The following is a 19,481-nucleotide window of genomic DNA, read 5'->3' as shown; positions in this document are numbered from 1 at the left end:
TCTTTTAGCTATATTTTAAATACATTCAATTATACAGTGGTGGTCATTCCTAATCTATAAAAGTATCTGACGTATACAATTAATCTATAATCATACTTGCGTTTAGGTATTTTGACTGTGTTTCAATCAAATGGTAATAATTTACTGCTTTGACAGTAAAATTCGTCATATGTTACACGACATAATATATCAATGATGTACGGAATCTACTGATACTAATGACATACTTATATGCTTAACGATACTTATAACAGGAGCAGGTACTTTTATTATGAAAAGATTTGTTGAGGCCGGTACTTTCAAAGAACTGTTACACCGGCTTTACTGCCGCCTCCATGTGCCTCATGTTGTAATTATTTACCATAGTTCTGTGTGAAGCTTTTAATTACTCAACTAATTAATCACTAAAAAGACTGATTTTTTTTCCCGTGGCGTAAGGTAAATACTTTCATATAAAAAATGTAGTGTAATCTATGTGATTAGATTTTGCTTATTGTGTTGTGTTTGAATGGTACTCAAACTGGACGATGAGCGGAAGCTAGGATGCTAATTCTCTAAACTAGCCTGAGCAATGCGTTTCAGTCATGTTATAATGTTGTTATGCGAAACGTGAATGTATGGAGCTGCAAGGCGCTCTAGCGCTTTATATTATATTTATTTTTAAACCAGTTGTTTTATTGGTTGTTTTAAATTGTAAAATGTTTCACTGTCGAACATTAGCATATTAAGTGACACGCTAACACACTCAACTAATATTGTTAGAGTCCTGTTAAACAAGAATGCAATACGTGCTAATCAATTTTGTGATACCGAGAGACTCTAAACTCAGATTAAAGGAATAGTTCACTTCACCCAAAAAGGAAAATTATCTCATCATTAACCCTCATCTCAGATGTGAATGACTTATGCGGAAAACCAAGATTGAGAAGAAATCTCGGCTCTGTTGGTCCATTCAATGCAAGGGAATGATTACCAGAACTTTGAAGGTCCAATAAGGACATAAAGACGGCGTAGAAATAATCCAGTGGTTAATCCATATCATCAGAAGATATGATGGGTGTCCTTTCTTACTATAAATCTCCACTTTCACATTATTTTGTTTTTGGCAAGTCACGTTCTTTGTGCATATCGCTACCTACTGTGCAAGAAGGAGAATTTACAGTAAAAGGGACATAAATTTTAATCTATTTCTCACCCACAACTATCATATTGCTTCTGAAGACATGGATTTAATCACTGCAGCCAATGTATGTGCTTTTTGAGCTTCAAAGTTCAGGCCACCATTCACTTGCATTTAATGGACAGAGATGAGAGATTCTCCTAAAAATCTTTGTTTTCAGCAGAAAATATAAAGTCATACACATCTTGGATGGCATGTGGGCGAGGAAATTACGAGAGAATTTTCATTTTTGTGGGATCTGTTCCTTTACTATTCAGAGATTGTTTTATTAGTTTTACTAATACAGAAAGCAATGGCCTCTGGAGATATTGCTCAGCTTACAGAGGCACTGTCCAAGACACATGTTGGGGATGCAGAATTAAGTTATAAGGGACAAGGGATGAAGTTGGACAATGCAGATTCCGGTGAGAACTTTTTATTTGCACTCTCATTTTCAAATATTTACCATTTTCAAATCTTAGAAATATCAATTTGAGGAGGGTTGAAGTTCAAAGTGTGAACCATATTCCATAAGTATAACACGAGTGTTTCCCTCCACTTCTTTGATTCTGCAGTCAAACAGATGGTGCAGGAGATCGAACAGTTTCAGTGTCTGCAGTCCCTCAGACTAGAAGGAAACACACTGGGGGTGGAAGCAGCACAGGTTATTGCAAAGGCTCTTGAAGCTAAAAGTGAACTACAGGTACTTTTACATTGCCTCTGGTCATATTTTAGATCTGCTATTTACTGTACTTATATTTGTTTTTCATCTGTTTTATTTCAATAAGCAATGCCACTGGAGTGACATGTTCACAGGCCGTCTTCGTGCTGAAATTCCATCTGCCCTGGTGAGACAATGTACATTACAATTTGCTCAGTTATAAGAAATTGCTATATAAGAATGTGTTTTATCTCCAGTGTTTCTTTCAAATCCTTAGAAATCACTAGGCAATGCATTGATGGTATCAGGGGCCAGACTGACTCAGTTGGACTTGAGTGACAATGCCTTTGGCCCAGATGGTGTAAAGGGAATTGAAACCCTCCTCAAGAGCTCTGCATGCTACACCTTACTCGAGCTCAGGCTTAATAATTGTGGCATGGGCATTGGAGGGGGTACGGTAAGTTTAGGCTTAGATCAGCACTTCATTCACTGAATGATTATGATGTCAGTAAGCACTTTGAGATGTTTTTGGGTCTGAGGGCTGTGAAACCGTATTTAACATGTTAAGTCTTTTTGAGGTTTATGGAACAGATGTGTGGTGTTTTTTTTTTAAGGTCCTGGCTTCTGCATTGACTGAATGCCATAAGCAGTCTAGTGCATCTGGCTCCCCCCTGAGGTTAAAAGTTTTCATAGCTGGACGCAATCGGCTGGAGAATGATGGTGCTACTGCGCTTGCCCAAGCATTTAAGGTACTGATACATCGAGGAATAGTTCACCCAAAATTCTGTCATTTACTCATTCTCATTTCATTCCAAACCTCACTTTTTGTTCTATGGAAAACAAACGGAGAAAATCGGCAGAATGGTCAAGCAGTTCTTTTCCATACAATGAAAGCATATAGTGTCAAAATGTAAAAACAAACAAAAAAATACAATACAATAATTTCCATAATTATATGGAATGTAGCATAATAGTCTTAAAATACTTTTATGGTTGTTTTCTTTTGTCCTTTTTGGAGCTTGATAGCCCCAGGACTCTGAATGCATTCAGTATATGGGAAAGAAAAGCACACACATTCTACTTTTGCACTCCATGGAACAAAAAAGTCTGGTTTGTAATGACACACGGGTGAGTAAATTATGCCAGAATTTTCATTTTTGGTCAAACTATTATTTAAACTAGTTCTGTTTGATTAATACAAAATAAAAATAAAAAACTTTCAACAAAATTCAAAGCTTTGCTTTTTTTCTCTTTCTTTCCTCTTGTTGTCTTTACGTTTTATCTCAGATATTAGGCAGTCTTGAGGAGGTCCATATGCCACAGAATGGGATCAATCATCCTGGTATAACTGCTTTGGCCAGTGCCATGCTGCACAACCCAAACCTCCAGGTCCTCAATCTCAATGACAACACCTTTACCAAGAGAGGATCATTAGCCATGGCAGAGGTGAATCATGCAGTCTTACTCTATATAATGGATCAAAATTGTTTAAAACGTAAGAAAGAGCAGGTGTTAAAGGCTTATGTTTGCACACTCAGTGTTTTCATGTGTGTAACCCTTCTGTGTCCATCTTCAGGTCATTAAGCACCTCCAGTATCTTAAGGTCGTCAATTTCGGGGACTGTCTGGTACGGTCAGAAGGGGCTATTGCTATAGCAGGGGCCCTTAAAGAGGGGCTGCCACTTCTCAGGGTCAGTGGATGCATTATACATTTACTTTAGCTCACACTTAAACACTTTCAATCAGAATTTAAACATCTTTTTTTAAGAACAAATATGTGTTCTATTTGTCTAGGAATTGAATTTGTCATTTGGAGAGATTTGCGAGGCTGCTGCTTTGGTAGTTGCAAAGGCTGTACTGGGCAAAGCTGGCCTGGAGAAACTGGATCTCAACGGTACAGTAATTTTAGCATGAGATACACAAATGTGTGTTGTCACAGTATTTTATTACCATAAAATAGTACAGTAATATGTAAACACAATTATATAAATATACTTTGTTAAGCCCAAAGTATACTTTGATTTTGACCACTCAAAATTGAGCTCAGGTGCATTCTGTTTCCACTGATCATCCTTGAGATGTTTCTACAACTTGATTGGAGTCCACCTGTGGTAAATTCAGTTGATTGGACATGATTTGGAAAGGCACACACCTGTCTATATAAGGTCCCACAGTTAACAGTGCATGTAAGAGCACAAACCAAGCCATAAAGTCAAAGGAATTGTCTGTAGACCTCCGAGACAGGATTGTATTATAAATTTAGAATAAATTTTATAGGTATCATACAGTAGTTTCCATTGGTTCTCCTTTCGTTTTGTTTTTATAGCATTGTTATTCTTTGGTTATTTGAGCTTGTCTGGGTGCTTGCTTAGGAAACTGCTTGGGAGAGGAAGGCTGTGAGGCTCTCAGGGAAGCAATGGAGAGCATGAACATTGGGGATATGCTTTGCTCACTCAGGTATTTATCTGAGCCTGTGTGAACATGGTGGCTGGTGGCTTTTGTTTTCTCATGGACGAATAAATTGAAGGCATATGCATGTTTTCTAAGAGGGATGAATGATGTGCCTAATATAGTGATGATGAAGGAGAGCCTGATGATGAGGATGGCGATGATGAGGATGGCGATGATGATGAGGAGGAGGAGGATGAGGAGGAGGAAATGAAGATGGAGTAGAAAAGGAAAATGGTGTTAATGGAACACAAGATGTTATTGAAGGAAAGGTGAGTCCATCAAATTTCTGAAGCCCTGTGAGAACATCAAAACAATTTGTATTGCAACAGCTACTTATGTTTTACATTGTAATATAATTATTTCTATAACAATGGAAGAATTGTGGTCATTCGGTATATCTGCCACATTTGAAGTCGCAAACTATTGATGACATTGGAGGACAGGGAAGATTGGATGTTTAAAAGAGTTCATCTGTTATGTCTCCTCTCTGCAGGAGGAGCCTCGCTGCATTTCTGAGCTCATGTCCTTCCTCAGCTCGCCATCAGCTGAGAAACTGCTCTCCCTTGGAGCCAAGAGGATCCAGCTCATTGAGCAGCAGGTACAGTGTTGATTTATAAAGCCCAGCTGTACATGAGGCCTGTTACTCTTGTTCACAGGCCACATTCCTTATGAATGTACTCCATTACCACTGATGTCTTCCCCCCAATTGTTAAGCCCAAAGTATACTTTGATTTTGACCACTTAGCATCTGCACACAGTCGATCACGATCCTGTCAAAGTATTCTCCATTTGACGGTGCACGCATACACAGGCGGTTGGCGCATGTGCGCTACGACTGCTATAAAACACCAGACTATTTCTCTTCAGGAGTTTAGACCCATAAAATGTCCTTCCCATGTCCTGTATTTAAAAATGAATTTCCGTATCAAATTAATGGTGTCTCGCATTTAATTTTTAATTCAGTAAGTAAGGGGTCGTCTAAATTGTCCACACATTGTGCTGAAATGTGCTATCGTGTTGGGTCTGGTAAGGGACTGTCTGAAAGTCCTCACAATGTGCTAAAATTTTGGATTTTTTTTTTTATTGAAAAACAGAAGGTTCAAAATAAATTCTCAATAAGATGTACAAAATTACTCTTGATTCAACAATGTACGAATATAGTCACTGAGTTAAAGACAAAAAGTACAGGTGAAGGAAAAAATATTTTAAATAAATAAAGAAGGAAATACATATTAACCAAGATGGCGTCAGGTGCATTCGGCATTGTGGTAGCAGTTTTGGCATTTACTGTTTTTGTTCATTTGTGTCCTTCAAGTGGTGCACTTTTTTTCTTGTTGTAAATTGGACAATCAGGATTTAGAGGATGTTTTACCTTGTGCATTTTGGCTACAGTCAGAGTGTTATTCTTTTCCTTTTTCTTTGCACTCAACCAAACCTTCCATCTTAAAACACCATAATAATGCTGGCAAATTAATAAAAATGTTGTGCCTGCTGCTTTCTGGAGACATTCTCCACCCACCTCCAACCTGTGAAGTTTTGAACTCCAAATTATGTTTGGCTGAACGAAACATCGCTGTTGAACAGGTACAAGTGCTGAGTAGAGATATGAAAGTAAGTGTTAACAGTATGTCTAAGAATACTTCCTACATTCTCCTGGGTGTGTGAGTTTTGCCGCGGATCCAGAAGAAACTATGAACCTATGTTGGAGAGACTTTCCATTTTCGGCTTTTTCAAAATTATTTATTAAAGGACAGTTTTAAGGTAATAGGTTTGCATTTGGTGAATTTAAATATAAGGAGTTTATTACCGAAGATTAAGGTGGTGGCTTAATAACTGCCAAGAAGAAATTTTATGTTTAACAGAGACCTGGTTAGATTCAACATTAAATGAAGAAGTTAGTGTTGGAAGATATAATATAATTAGAAAGGATCACAAAGGGGGAGGCATTTGTGTTTTTATTAGATCCGATATTAATTTTGATGTGCTAGACATAAATGCTGTGCATGAGGTATTCCTTCTGGAAGTAACACTGCCTTCAGCAAAGCTTCTTCTGTTTGGAGTGTGTTATCGACCACCAAATCAAAATGATTTTTATGAGGGACTCTGAGGATGCTTTGAACAATTATAATGATGCTTTGACAAAGGAATGTATACAAAGGAATGATAGTATTATCAACCTAATTTTGGTGTCTGATGAAAAGGATATTTCCCAGAAAGGAGTGATAGAATATGGTGTCAGTGATCATTATATTCTTTACAAGGAAATGTTTAAAACAAAAATGTAGTTGTCATAAAGCAGTAAGGACTAGACTGCTTAAAAATTATAATGATGAAATATTCAAACGTCACCTAAATAGAGTTGGAAACTCTTAAAATATACAAAACAACTCCTCAGTTGATGATGCTTGGGTAAATTTTAAATATTGATTTCTTAATGTTGTAAACAAAATTGCCCCACTTATACAGGTTAGAGTTTGATTCCTTAGATGAATCGGAAGGTTATATAAAGTAGAAATAAGGCCCTATCCATTTATAGGAGAACTGAGAATTTAGTGGATTATGATAAGTTTAAAGTACTCTGAAATTTAGTAGAGAAAAGTGTAAGGGAAGCAAATAGTCTTTTTATCACTGAACAGTTTAAAGTAAACAAGGAGGATCCAGAATCATTGTGGATGGTGCTGAATAAGCTTAAACTTAAAGGTAACTCTAAACCTGGTTCATCAAAAATGGGCATCTGTTGCTAATTGCCTAGTAGAAAGGTTGCCTCCAAGAAAGGGAAGTTTTGGGATTGCATTTGCTAGGTTCTATTCAAGACAGATTCTTTCTCTTTCATCAAAGTTACAGTAGAAGAGATTTCTTTAATGTTAAAAGAATTATAAGTGTCTAAAGCAACTGGTCTAGATAGCATTCCAGCTAGGTGCTGCAGATATCATTGCACCGACTAAAGTATTCACAGTGCTTCACTTTTTCCACATTTTGTTATGTTACAGCCTTGTTCCAAAATTGATTAAATTCATTATTTGACTCAAAATTCGACAAACAATACCCCATAATGACAACGTGAAATAAGTTTGTTTTAAATCTTTGCAAATGTATTCAAAATAAAAAAACAAAAAAAATCACACTTACATAAGTATTCACAGCCTTTGCCATGACACTCAAAATTGAGCTCAGGTGCATTCTGTTTCCACTGATCATCCTTGAGATGTTTCTACAACTTGATTGGAGTCCACCTGTGGTAAATTCAGTTGATTGGACATGATTTGGAAAGGCACACACCTGTCTATATAAGGTCCCACAGTTAACAGTGCATGTAAGAGCACAAACCTAGCCATAAAGTCAAAGGAATTGTCTGTAGACCTCCGAGACAGGATTGTATCGAGGCACAGATCTCGGGAGGGGTACAGAACAATTTCTGTAGCATTGAAGGTCCCAATGAGCACAGTGGCTTCCATCATCCGTAAATGGAAGTTTGGAACCACCAGGACTCTTCCTAGAGCTCGCCGCCTGGCCAAACTGCACGATTGGAGGAGAAGGGCCTTCATCAGCGAGGTGACCAAGAACCCGATGGTCACTCTGACAGAGCTCCAGCGTTTCTCTGTGGAGAGAGGAGAACCTTACAGAAGAACAACCATCTCTGCAGCACTCCACCAATCAGGCCTGTATGGTAGAGTGGCCAGACGGAAGCCACTCCTCAGTAAAAGGCACATGACAGCCTGCCTGTAGTTGGCCAAAATGCACCTGAAGGACTCTCGGACCATGAGAAACAAAATTCTCTTGTCTGATGAAACAAAGATTTAATTATTTGGCCTGAAAGGTAAGCTGCACTGCTCATCACCTGGACAATACCATCCCTACAGTGAAGAATGGTCGTGGCAGCATCATGCTGTGGGGATGTTTTTCAGCGGCAGAAACTGGGAGACTAGTCCGGATCGAGGGAAAGATGAATGCAGCAATGTACAGAGACATCCTTAATGAAAACCTGCTCCAGAGTGCTCTGGACCTCAGACTGGGGCGACTGTTCTTCTTAAAGCAGGACAACGACCCTAAGCACACAGCCAAGGTAACAAAGGCATGGCTACGGGACAACTCTGTGAATGTTCTTGAGTGGCCCAGCTAGAGCCCAGACTTGAACCCGATTGAACATCTCTGGAGAGATCTGAAAATGGCTGTGCACCGACACTCCCCATCCAACCTGATGGAGCTTGAGAGGTCCTGCAAAGAAGAATAGGAGAAACTGCCCAAAAATAGGTGTGCCAAGCTTGTAGCATCATACACAAAAAGACTTGAGGCTGTAATTGGTGTCAAAGGTGCTTAAAGTATTGAGCAAAGGCTGTGAATACTTATGTACATGTGTTTTTTTTGGTGTTGTTTTTGAAATAAATTTGCAAATATTTCAAACAAACTTCTTTCACGTTGTCATTATGGAGTATTGTTTGTAGAATGTTGAGGAAAATAATGAATTTTGGAAAAAGGCTGTAACATAAAATGTGGAAAAAGTGAAGCGCTGTGAATACTTTCCAGATGCACTGTATATTGTTAATATATCACTTGAAAAATTTAAAGTACCTTCTGATATGAAATAAAAATTATTCCAATATATAAGAAAGGGAATAGATTATGGTACTGGGAATTACCGTCCAGTCTCCATCCTTATTGTGTCTTCCAAAATTTTTGAAAAGTTTGTGCATAAATGGATGTATGAATTTGTATGCAAAAATAAATTGATTTATGATTTGCAGTCAGGTTTTATGAGGTCTTATTCCAGATACTTGTTGACTATATTTAACATTATATAAGGATACAGATTGATGGAAAATTGTGTGGTTTAGTTCTTTTGGACCTTCAAAAAGCCTTTGATTCAGTATTATTGGTTTCTGGTAAAGATGCTTGTAAAATACAGGTTAAATTAGGTGAGGAACTCAGTAAGGCAAGAGATTGGCTTTCAGAAAACAATTTTTACTACATCTTGGCAAAACAAACAATACTATTTAGCTCTAAATATAAATTACATAAGGCTGCCAAATTGGCGACTGTATAATTTTAAATAGATCATCAGTCAGTTATCTTGGTTGCGTTCTTGACAAGAACGGCCTAAGTGGTGCAATAATGGCCTTGAAATTTCTAGGCAAGGTTAATGACTGGATCAAATTTCTTGTTAGACATGTTGGACTTCTGGATAGAGAATGCTTAAGATTACTTGCATCATGTTTAGTGCAATGTTATTTTTGACTATGTAATTCGTGGATGTCTGATTTGTCTCTGATGTGGATGGGTATTACAAGCATCTCAAAATAAATAAATTAGGTTCGTTTTAGGGATTCAGTGTTTTTACTCATGTGGATGAAACCCATTTTAGACATATTGGTTAGTTGCCAATTGAATGTAGAGCAGTTAACCTTAAACTTAATATGATACATAGAATAATCAACAAAAGAGCTCCAGTTTATTTTAGTACTTTTCACAGAAAATGTGGTTACAATACCACACTGTAAAAAAATCCTGTTTTACACAAAAAATAAATAAATCTGCTTTTTACTTTAGAAGGTATTGTTAATCACAGTAAAAATTACAGAAGAGCACATGATGACATGTAGTTCACCAATAGTGGCTCTTCCTGGAGCAATGACCAATAAACATGTAGAGACAGACAGTGCTCAGTGTCACTCACACAAACACTAAACACCATCAGGGTAACACATATGAAATTAAATAATGCAATAAACATTCATTCAACTAAATCAAATATATCAGAACACCCCAATGTACGTAACTGATATAAAAAATAAGAAGAAACATAACTATTCCCATAAATTTGATGACCTGCAGGGAATTGGGGGAACGCCCGATGATTATTTAAATTTTTTTACTGTAATTTTAACAATTTACACTAAATATTTTTTTTTGTTAATGTACATTTTTACCATTAATTATAAAGGAAAATCATATTTTTTTACATCTAAAAAATTATATATTTTGTAATATTTTATTTAAAAAACTAAAATAAATAATGTTTTTTATAAGTCAAGTTAATCGTTAATCAATTAAAGTTTTTTTTTATGTAGCATTTTTACAGTGCAGGCAGAGTATCATGCATCTTTATGTTGCTTTAAAACCACGTAAAGTTAATTTAACTTTTTATTGTCAAAGAAATCTAATTAAAAAATCTAATGGAAAACCATCACAGATTTATACATAAAATAATGAAGATAATCGAAGAAATAAAAATAATCATATTTTTTATAAGTCATAGGTCAGGAAAGTTCTCAACATAAGAATTGATATACTCAAAAAGCATTTATTGCTAAAACTGAAGGATGTGGTAAGGGATGTTGTTGTTTTTACCACCTCCAGTTGTTTATGTCTTCTAGTGTTTTTTCATGACAGCAATGGCTCAAATGTGAGGATTGCCACTTTGTGGATCTGCTAATTTGTGCAAATAATTGCAGGCACATGCTCGTTCAAAGACATGCGGTTAGAATATCGGGCTTTGCGTGTTCAGTGCTTGAGCACTCTGCTGATGATGAGATTTAAGCCACGTGTCCTGTTTGCGAATGCTAAGAATTCACATCTGACCAAAGTAAACTTTGGGCTTTATCTGCAGAATATACAATGCTGTTTATTTAAACCCCTTGAAATCCATTTATTTCTTTTTTTAGGCTGAAGTTTCAGATGCTAATAAAGTGTCAGAAGTTTTTCTTAAAATCTCATCAGTATATGAAGATGAGCCAGAAGTAAAGCAAGCTGTTTTTGAGAGTACTGGTATGTGTAATATACTAATATATTGTAAACATGTAATCAGTTTTTAACTATCGTAAATGTTGAGTTTCGCTGTCATTAAATTCAGGCATTCATGTTGCACAGATGTCCTGATGAAGAAAGCTTTTTCCAAATCCCACTCTCAGTCCTATAGTTTCATCTCCACTCTGATGGTGAATCTGGGACTTTTAAAGGTATCACACTTATCTTAAGATGTTTAGTTTAATGTGTGTTGATTTTTTATTTTTTTTTTGGCCTTTTCAGTTGTTCATTACTGTTTGTTTCTTTTCCAGAGTGAGGATAAGAAGATAAAGAAGGTGTCTGTGCTGCCTGGACACTTGCTGGCTCTGGAGCACGCAGTTGCACAGGAGTTCTTTCCAGTGGATCAGGCTGGTGTTCTGGAAGAATTTGTGTCACGGTCAGTGTCCGTTCCAGGAGCAAAGGTTTTGTGACCATCTATATATCATAAAAAGGTCACCTGTTTCAGTTGTGTCTGTTTGTTTTCCAGAAATGGCAACATCTTAGAATCCTGTTCCACTGCCAGAGATGCTCTCAAATCCACGTTGGCGAAAAGAACCACTGCTTAATTCTTAAACCACTGAAATTCATACGGGTCAAAGAAACTGGACAATTACAAAACTTGACAGGCTACTTGAGACACTCTAAACTATAATCTAGTTTATCTCGGATCAGTTAATTCTGGATTTTAAACAAAGGAAACTGTTCACTCTACATTGATGACTAGTGTCTCATAATGATTTCCTCACAAACAAACTGCTGATTAGAGTAGCATTGAATAAGAGTGTTGTGTAATTCCTTTATCTCTTTTTAGAACAAATTCTTCTATTTTTATACATAAAAGGGAAAAGGGCACTGGATGATTTTAGGGCTTAATTATCACCTTGATATTATATTAAATGTTCTAACTGTATGACGTTTCTTTACAACTGGTTGAAGACTGTCATGTTGATGTGGAGCAGAGAACATGCCTTTGACTAGATGTGCCAATGCCATATTGTGAAATAGTTATGGTGGTAAGGGCATTCAAAACCATACATCAACGTATAAATACAATTTTCTTTTTGACTAAAGTGAAAAGAACAGATCACTGGTGAAAAATATGATTGGACATATAGTGTATTTAATACCATAGCAGGTATGCACTGTATATTTGTTCTATTTGCAACATTCCAGTTTGTTGATATTAAAAATTATTTTCATTTCAAGACTTTGGCTGTATGTAATTATATTGTTTACTATTATTTGAACCAAACTACTTTGCTCAAACTACAAAAAAAAAAAAAAAAACTAATGGAAAAATGAAAGACTTTTTTGCATTCTGTTGACGTGTTGTATCGCTTTAAAATCTAGTTGGTCAGCGTTCACTTCACTGTGACTTTACTCAACTTTTGAGTGACAAAATGCCCCGAGTTCACTGAGCCTTGAGGACCTCAGCAAACCGAATAAGCGAATCTGGTTCATTTTCTCAATATCTTTTGTTTAGACGTAGTTTAAGAATGTTTGATGAGGATACTGAAAATGATAAAGGTTTTGAGCCACTCTCTCCTCCGCTGGTTAATATATTTATAAATGACTGGTGGGCAGACGAACAGTGGAGTCAGTGTGCCAGCAGAACTGCGGACTGAAGTCTACCTGCCTCATGGGACGCCAAGAAGCATATTTCACATTTGGAATATACGTTTCTCTCATGCTCTAGCCTCGATGCCCTTCGGGTTGAGTTTTTGCGATTTTTCTATATTTTTTTCTACAACTGAGTGATTGATCGATTCCAGAGGACTCTTTTATCTTCCCTCTACATTTGACGGATATTCTTGTTTCACGGATGCGATCCGCCGGAGAAGCGTGAAATAATTCAATCATTCATTCTTATAAGGTGTGAAAATTAAATATGTGTTGCTCTTTTAGAATAATTTTTTATTTCAGTCGAGTTATTTTAAATTGTTACTATTTAAAATCGAATTTACTGTCAATACAAATCCAGAAGAGTTGCTCCAAATCAACTCAACCAAGTCAAACAACAGAACTATTTCTTTACATTTCATCTTATTATTTTTTTTTTTAAATAAACTCTTTAAATGCTGTTGAAGAACTTGTTTATTGCAAGTTTTTGCTTTTTTCATTTCTTGTAATTGTGTTGCGTTAACCTAAAATCCCAGATTAAGCATTTGGATTAAAGTGCCACACTTTTGCCATTGTCAGATATAACACTGGAGTCAAGAGCTTGTTTTTACATTCTTATTTTGAAGCAGTGAAGGAGATGCATTCAACCATAAATTATCTGATCATTGCAATGTTTTTGAATTCATTCAGTTTAAACATACCAAGAGTTCACTAAAACCCACTCATATCATACAACATTGGCAAGTAACCTGGTATGGTTTTAAGTAGGTATACTGAGGTTTATCTTAAAAGTTATTAAGTAAATTGATTTGTCACCTCTGGTGTGGGATATCCTCCTCTTTCTTTACACAGATGGACCAAAATGTTTAATCTTCCCACATTGCCAGTTATAATATTGCTTGCCCTGAGGTTCCATGCAGTGAGGTCGGGTAAATGCCCAAAGTTCTGCATTTGTGACAACATCCAGCTCACAATTGTTTGCGTCAACAAGAATCTTACTGCGGTGCCACCTACTATTGATGAGTAATTGTACAACATCCTGATCACTTTGGCCTTTTTCTATTGATAATACTCCATTAAGGTGGCTTATATTCTCTGTTCTGTATATCTTCAAGATAACGGTGAAACTGGACCTGAGAGGAAATGACCTGCAGGAGCTTCCTACAGGGGCTTTCTCACACACACACACACACACACACACACACACACCTTACCTCACCCACCTGTCCCTGCAGAACAGCAACGTCCAAAGAGTGTGGGAAGGAGCCTTCCATAAATTTGGCTGTTTTGGTTTTACTCATCCTGGCCAACAACAACATTCCAGGGGAGACAAGGTGGAACAATGGCTTGGTCTGGAAATTGTTTTGTTCACTTTCAAGATTTCATTCAAAGTAATTTTATACATTTTACAATTCTCTTTTCTTACACTTAATTCAGGAGTCATTTGATAGCCTTTCAGCTCTAAAGCAGCTACTGATTGACCAAAATAGGGTGGAGGAGATCCAGCCTGGAGCTTATCCAGCCTGGAGCTTTTTCACAGCTTGGCTTTCTCAACCTCCTCTCCCTCACACACAACCAATTGGTGTACATACCTAACTTGGTATTCCTGGTTTGCAGAACATCAAATGGTTACGCCTCAGTCACATTCCCTCAATTATCTTGCAACAGAGGCTTTTTCTGGCCTCTTAACCGGTTGAGCCTGGGCAATAATGAACTGCAGTTTTATCCCACTGAGACAATGACAATGTTGAGCTTATAGAAACATTCAGTATTTAATGCTATTTAAGGTGAATTTTGTCATTTCTGTGCCACTAGCATCACCAAATGGTTTTGCACAAATAAAAGTAAATATTTTTTTAGATTACCCCATCTTCAACTGGTTGTACAACAGATAGTGCCGTCCCAAACTCATACAATTTGCTGAGCCAGTGTTACTTTGTTGGGCCGGACGGGTCGCTTAAACAAACAGGAATCTCAAATTAGCAACACAGAGTTTACCCTTTAGGGTAAAATCAACATACAAACTATCTCTCTATATGTCTAACTAACAGTTGCTAAGAGTTATGACTTTACAAATAAAAAAAAAAACTTTAAAGTCAAGTGCTTGTTTGCAGAGGACCAAGCTTTGTTTTTGCTCTCTTTTTTTTCTTTCCCTCTCCTCAGACTTCCAGAAGTAACTCACTTGGAATTAAGCTATAACCTCATGACCTACCTTGGAGAGGAGTCTGTAGCCATGCCCAAGCTCACTCACCTTTCCCTGCAGGATTTTTCAAATGCAGCTATCCTGCTCTCACCTCCTCTCGTCCATCTGGACTAGAGCTATAACCAGCTGCATGTGCTGCAGCCAATGGCCCCTGGCTCTCTCAAATTAACTTGCCTAAATCTGGTAGGCAACCCCATCTACTAGAGCTGCTACATGTGGCCGCTGCGAGAGTGGGCAGTACGGGAGCGCATTCGCCTGGGCGGCATGTATGGAGGTCCACCACATCTGTCTGGTGAGAATCTAGAGGCAGTACAGCCGGATGATTTGCGCTGTCAGAGCCAGGAGGCCATATTAAAGGCTGAACTGGAGGAACAGAGCAGACTACCCACACTCCCCACAACCCCACCCCCAGATATAGTCAAATGCCCAGCCAACTGTGAATGTAAGGTAAGTGAGAACTGTATAGGTTTGATACCAAATATATTTTCCAGAGTGACTGAAATGTTAACCTTGATTGCAAACATTTTACAGGCTGAGAACCAACACTCAGCTTGTGGAAGCAAAGGTCACACCAAGATCTCTCGTGGTTTTTCACCAGATACACGCTTGCTGGACTTGCGAGGCAACCATTTCCACTACATCCCTACGAATAGTTTTCCTGGTGTTGCAGAAGTTGTTTCCCTTCATTTGCAGCGGTGCAAGATCCATGAGGTAGAGGACGGGGCTTTCAATGGTATGAAGGGTCTGGTCTACCTCTACCTCTCATAAAATGATCTCACCTCATTGAGTCCTGAGGCATTCAAGGGGTTGCTTCAACTCACTTATCTGGAGAAGAACCATTTCACACAGTTCCCTAAAGAAGCATTCAAGCTGTTGCCTGGTTTGCTGGATCTACACATGGAGAACAATGCTATCATGAAGCTGGAAGCAGGGCTCCTAACAGGCACTGAGAAACTTAGGGGCCTCTTTCTCACTTCAAATGCCATCAAAACCATTTCCCCCAGGGCCTTTGATCCAGAATCTGACTAGGATACTCTACATTTATTCAGCAACAAACTTTTGGAGGTGCCAAGTGAGGCCCTTTCTTGAGCCAACATCCTGGCAGAGCTTAAACTCTTCCACAAGGGGCAGAAATTGAAAGAGTTAAATCTTTTAAATATTTAGGTATTTTAGTTGATGACAGTCTTAGTTTTAAAGGACATGTTGAACATTTGGTTAGGAAACTGAGACTGAAAATTGGTTTTTATTTTAGAAATAAGCTATGTTTTTCTTTCAATGCAAAAAAGAAACTTGTAGCTGCAACATTTACACCCATTCTGGATTATGGTGACCTCATTTATATGAATGCCACGACCCAAGTATTGAAACCACTGGACTCTGTTTACCATGCCGCATTGAGGTTTATCACAAACTGTAAGCCTCCACACACCACTGTGAACTTTACACACGTGTGGGCTGGACAGCACTGGAGAATCGTAGACTCAGTCATTGGTATATGTTTATTTATAAGGGTATTCTGCGTCTGCTCCCCTCATATCTGTGTGAATATATTCAACCAAAAGGAGCTGGACTGTATTCTTTACGTTCACAAGACTCACTGCTAATGTCTGTACCAAGTGTCCGCACTGAAGCGGGTAAGGTGGCATTTCACTATTCTGCCCCCACAACATGGAACAACTTACAAAAATTCTGGAAATTAAAGGAACTGGTTTCAATAGGCCAGTTTAAACTTTTGCTCAAAAGTTTGGAAATGAAATCTATGGTTTGTAAATGTTTTTAAATAGTCTTATGAAATTGTTATGAAATTGTTTGTAATGTACTAAATTGTTGTGATCTGTGCCGCTGTCTTGGCCAGGACTCCCTTGAAAAAGAGATTAGTAATCTCAACGGGATTTTCCTGGTTAAATAAAGGTTTAATAAAAAAAAAAAACAACCCTATTCGCTGGATTGGAGCAGGGGGTTTTCAGTCAATTGCTACCACACTTAAACACTTACCTTGATCATATGGGCTTAGAAAAGGTGAGAACAGAAAACAAAAGCCATCTCTAATTCAACAAAAATGTCTCCTCTTAAATCTCTATTCCATCTCTTTTTTTATTTTCAAGATGTCTAAGGATTCTCTAGCAGGATTGGGGTCTGGTCTGCAGAGTTTATTTCTTGAAGGGAACCAGCTCGAGGAGCTGCCTGACTTTAATCCACTCACAGGCCTTGAGGTTATAAAGTTAGCAGAGAATCAACTGCTCTGTGACTGCCCATTGTTGCCACTTCACAAGTGACCTCTACCAGAATATACATTGATCAAGTACATTTAGATTTATTCATTTGGCAGAGTGCCAATTATTCATTTATCCAAAGCGACTTACAAAAGAGGAAAACATAAGCGAATCATCTCAAGGAGACATTTGTACAAAAAGTGCCATACTTCTTCCTGCCACTAGGTGGATTGAGAGGGTGAATCTGATGGTCCGAGCCACCTGTGGCCACCCACCAGAACTCAGAGGTCAAAGGGTCAAAGACGTCCACATCTTTAAGAGCTGCCCAGGGAAAAAGCTATCTCCCTAAAATCTCCAAACCAACCAGGGCCACAAAGACTGAATCTGCTCTAATCAGTCCTGTAAAAGCCATCAAAATAGTTGAAGCCAAAGGAAAATCACGCAAAAGTGCAAAACCTCACAAAGTGCAGAAAACTACCACCAAGAAAAGGAAGTCGGTGTGAATCTATCGTTACTGCATTTATTGCATCGCTGTTACTGATTTAGGTAAATGTAACCCTAACACATAAATTTTAAACAGCTTGCATCTGTAAGTGTTCTAGATCTATTTATGTCTGCTCAAGAGTATGTAACTAAGCAGGTAGTAAATAACCTTAATGTGCAGTTTTAGTTTACAAAGGTTGTACTATTATGGTTTACTGGTTTAAGTCATAGTAGGGCTTAGACTTTTGATAAAATTTCCTCAATTGTCAACTTTTTTTCCCATATTGTTAATGTGTGCTTACCTAAAGCATGTTTCTTAGTTAATATCAACATGTATGACCAGATCTTAGCAGAGGTGTAGTCAAGACCAGACCCTCCAAGACCCAGACTTGTTGACTCGAGAGCTGCTGTCCTCGGATCAGTGTACTGTTGACTCGAGAGCTGCTGTCCTTATATCACGCTTCAGTGATTATAAAGGGAGAGTTCTTCACTCACTTCTTTATATAATTTAATCACAACTTGAATAACAATTGTTTTTCATGCTGCTATGAGGAACAATGTGAAGTCTTGATTTACTGCTGTATAGAACAGCAATGTACTAATTCAGGAACCCCATTCTCCACTTGTTTGGGATGTCACTACATAAATAATATGGCATGCAATAAATTTGTACTAACCAATATTATTAATAGTGGTTGCAATATCAAGGGAAATAATCTTCAATTATGATTTTAACGTGGGGGATACGTCCCCTGCACTCTTCAAAAAGGTGATTTTTGTCCATGCACTTTTCCATGCTAAACCCATACCGAGGTGGATTTGTATACAGTATTCTTTGTGTTTCTTTGTATATTACTTTGGGCTGACTGAGCGACCATTCAGTCAATCACAGGTGAGTTTCATGAGCCGAAACAGTTCCGTAATATTCCATCAGTCAGACAGTCGAATCAAAGCAACTCAGCCATTGGCTGCAACTCTGATCTAAATGAATAATCTAGAGATGAGGGACGCACAAATGAGTTATTTATCGGCATATCACTCTTGATTGGCAGCATTACGTGAAATGCACTGCAGAAAAAAATGGACAATCCTTCTTTTAAGCACTCGTTGTAAGTGGAGTTTACATCAGCGCATGAATCAAGTTATTCTTTTTACATTTTGTTTGTGAGGAAATAGTTTGGTCAGGTGTTTTTTCCATCTTAAACAGATTACTACATCTGTGTTAAGTGTCTAAAGCCTTTTTTTTTTTTTTTTTTTTAATCAGCTCCTGTTTTTTTTTTTTACCTCTATTGGTGTGCACTTGACAAACTGTAGGAAAAAATATCTTCTGTATTCTTATAAAAACTGCATTTTACTGAAGTGAATAGATATGTAGACTTTTTATACATGAAAACTTACGGACATAATTGAAAATCATAATATAAGTCTATTTTTGTTGTCTTTTGATAAAGGTCATTCTCAGTAGCTCACAAACTGTAGGGAAATTATAGATTTGCTTTGTTCTTATAATGCTTAAAAACTTCTAAAGACTCTTTGTAGATCTGTAGACATACACATTTTATAGGATTCAAATTTTAATTTGATCTTTGATTCAGTGACTTACTCATTTCACACAAGACACTCATTTGTCATCACCAGTAATGGTCAATTAATCAAAAAATTAATCTGAACGAATTTTAGAGAAGGTTGTTAAATCACTCAAGCCACTTGGATACATTTAAATCCCACAATACCACACACAAAAAAAAAAAAAAAAAAATTGCCCAGACAGTCACACTTCCTTCGCCTGGCTGCCATCTCTTACCCGGGTAAGTGATGCACACCCACACGGCCGTCCACATGATCTTAAGGAAAACGTGATTCATCAGACCAGATCACCTTCTTCCATTGCTCCATTGTCCAGTTCCGACGC

At 37.6% G+C, this 19,481-nt stretch overlaps 1 protein-coding gene and 1 pseudogene across 1 annotated transcript; both read left to right on the top strand.

Annotated features, from left to right (window-relative positions):
* Positions 1-461: 461 nt before the first annotated feature.
* Positions 462-12,220, top strand: rangap1b (Ran GTPase activating protein 1b). Its single transcript, XM_052112898.1, is given in 16 exon segments — positions 462-1,584; positions 1,735-1,862; positions 1,948-2,007; positions 2,098-2,277; positions 2,435-2,569; positions 3,108-3,266; positions 3,397-3,510; positions 3,614-3,713; positions 4,192-4,276; positions 4,393-4,475; positions 4,478-4,539; positions 4,764-4,868; positions 10,930-11,032; positions 11,135-11,223; positions 11,323-11,447; positions 11,538-12,220. Coding segments are annotated over 16 exon segments (1,719 nt in total). The 5' UTR covers positions 462-1,472; the 3' UTR covers positions 11,617-12,220.
* A 1,312-nt stretch (positions 12,221-13,532) lies between these two features.
* Positions 13,533-17,589, top strand: LOC127633180 (chondroadherin-like protein; annotated as a pseudogene).
* The last annotated feature ends 1,892 nt before the right edge of the window (positions 17,590-19,481 follow it).

This window comes from Xyrauchen texanus, chromosome 40 (assembly GCF_025860055.1).
Source record: "Xyrauchen texanus isolate HMW12.3.18 chromosome 40, RBS_HiC_50CHRs, whole genome shotgun sequence".
Classification (NCBI taxonomy): Eukaryota; Metazoa; Chordata; class Actinopteri; order Cypriniformes; family Catostomidae; genus Xyrauchen; species Xyrauchen texanus.
This window is presented reverse-complemented; position numbering and strand designations above follow the sequence as displayed.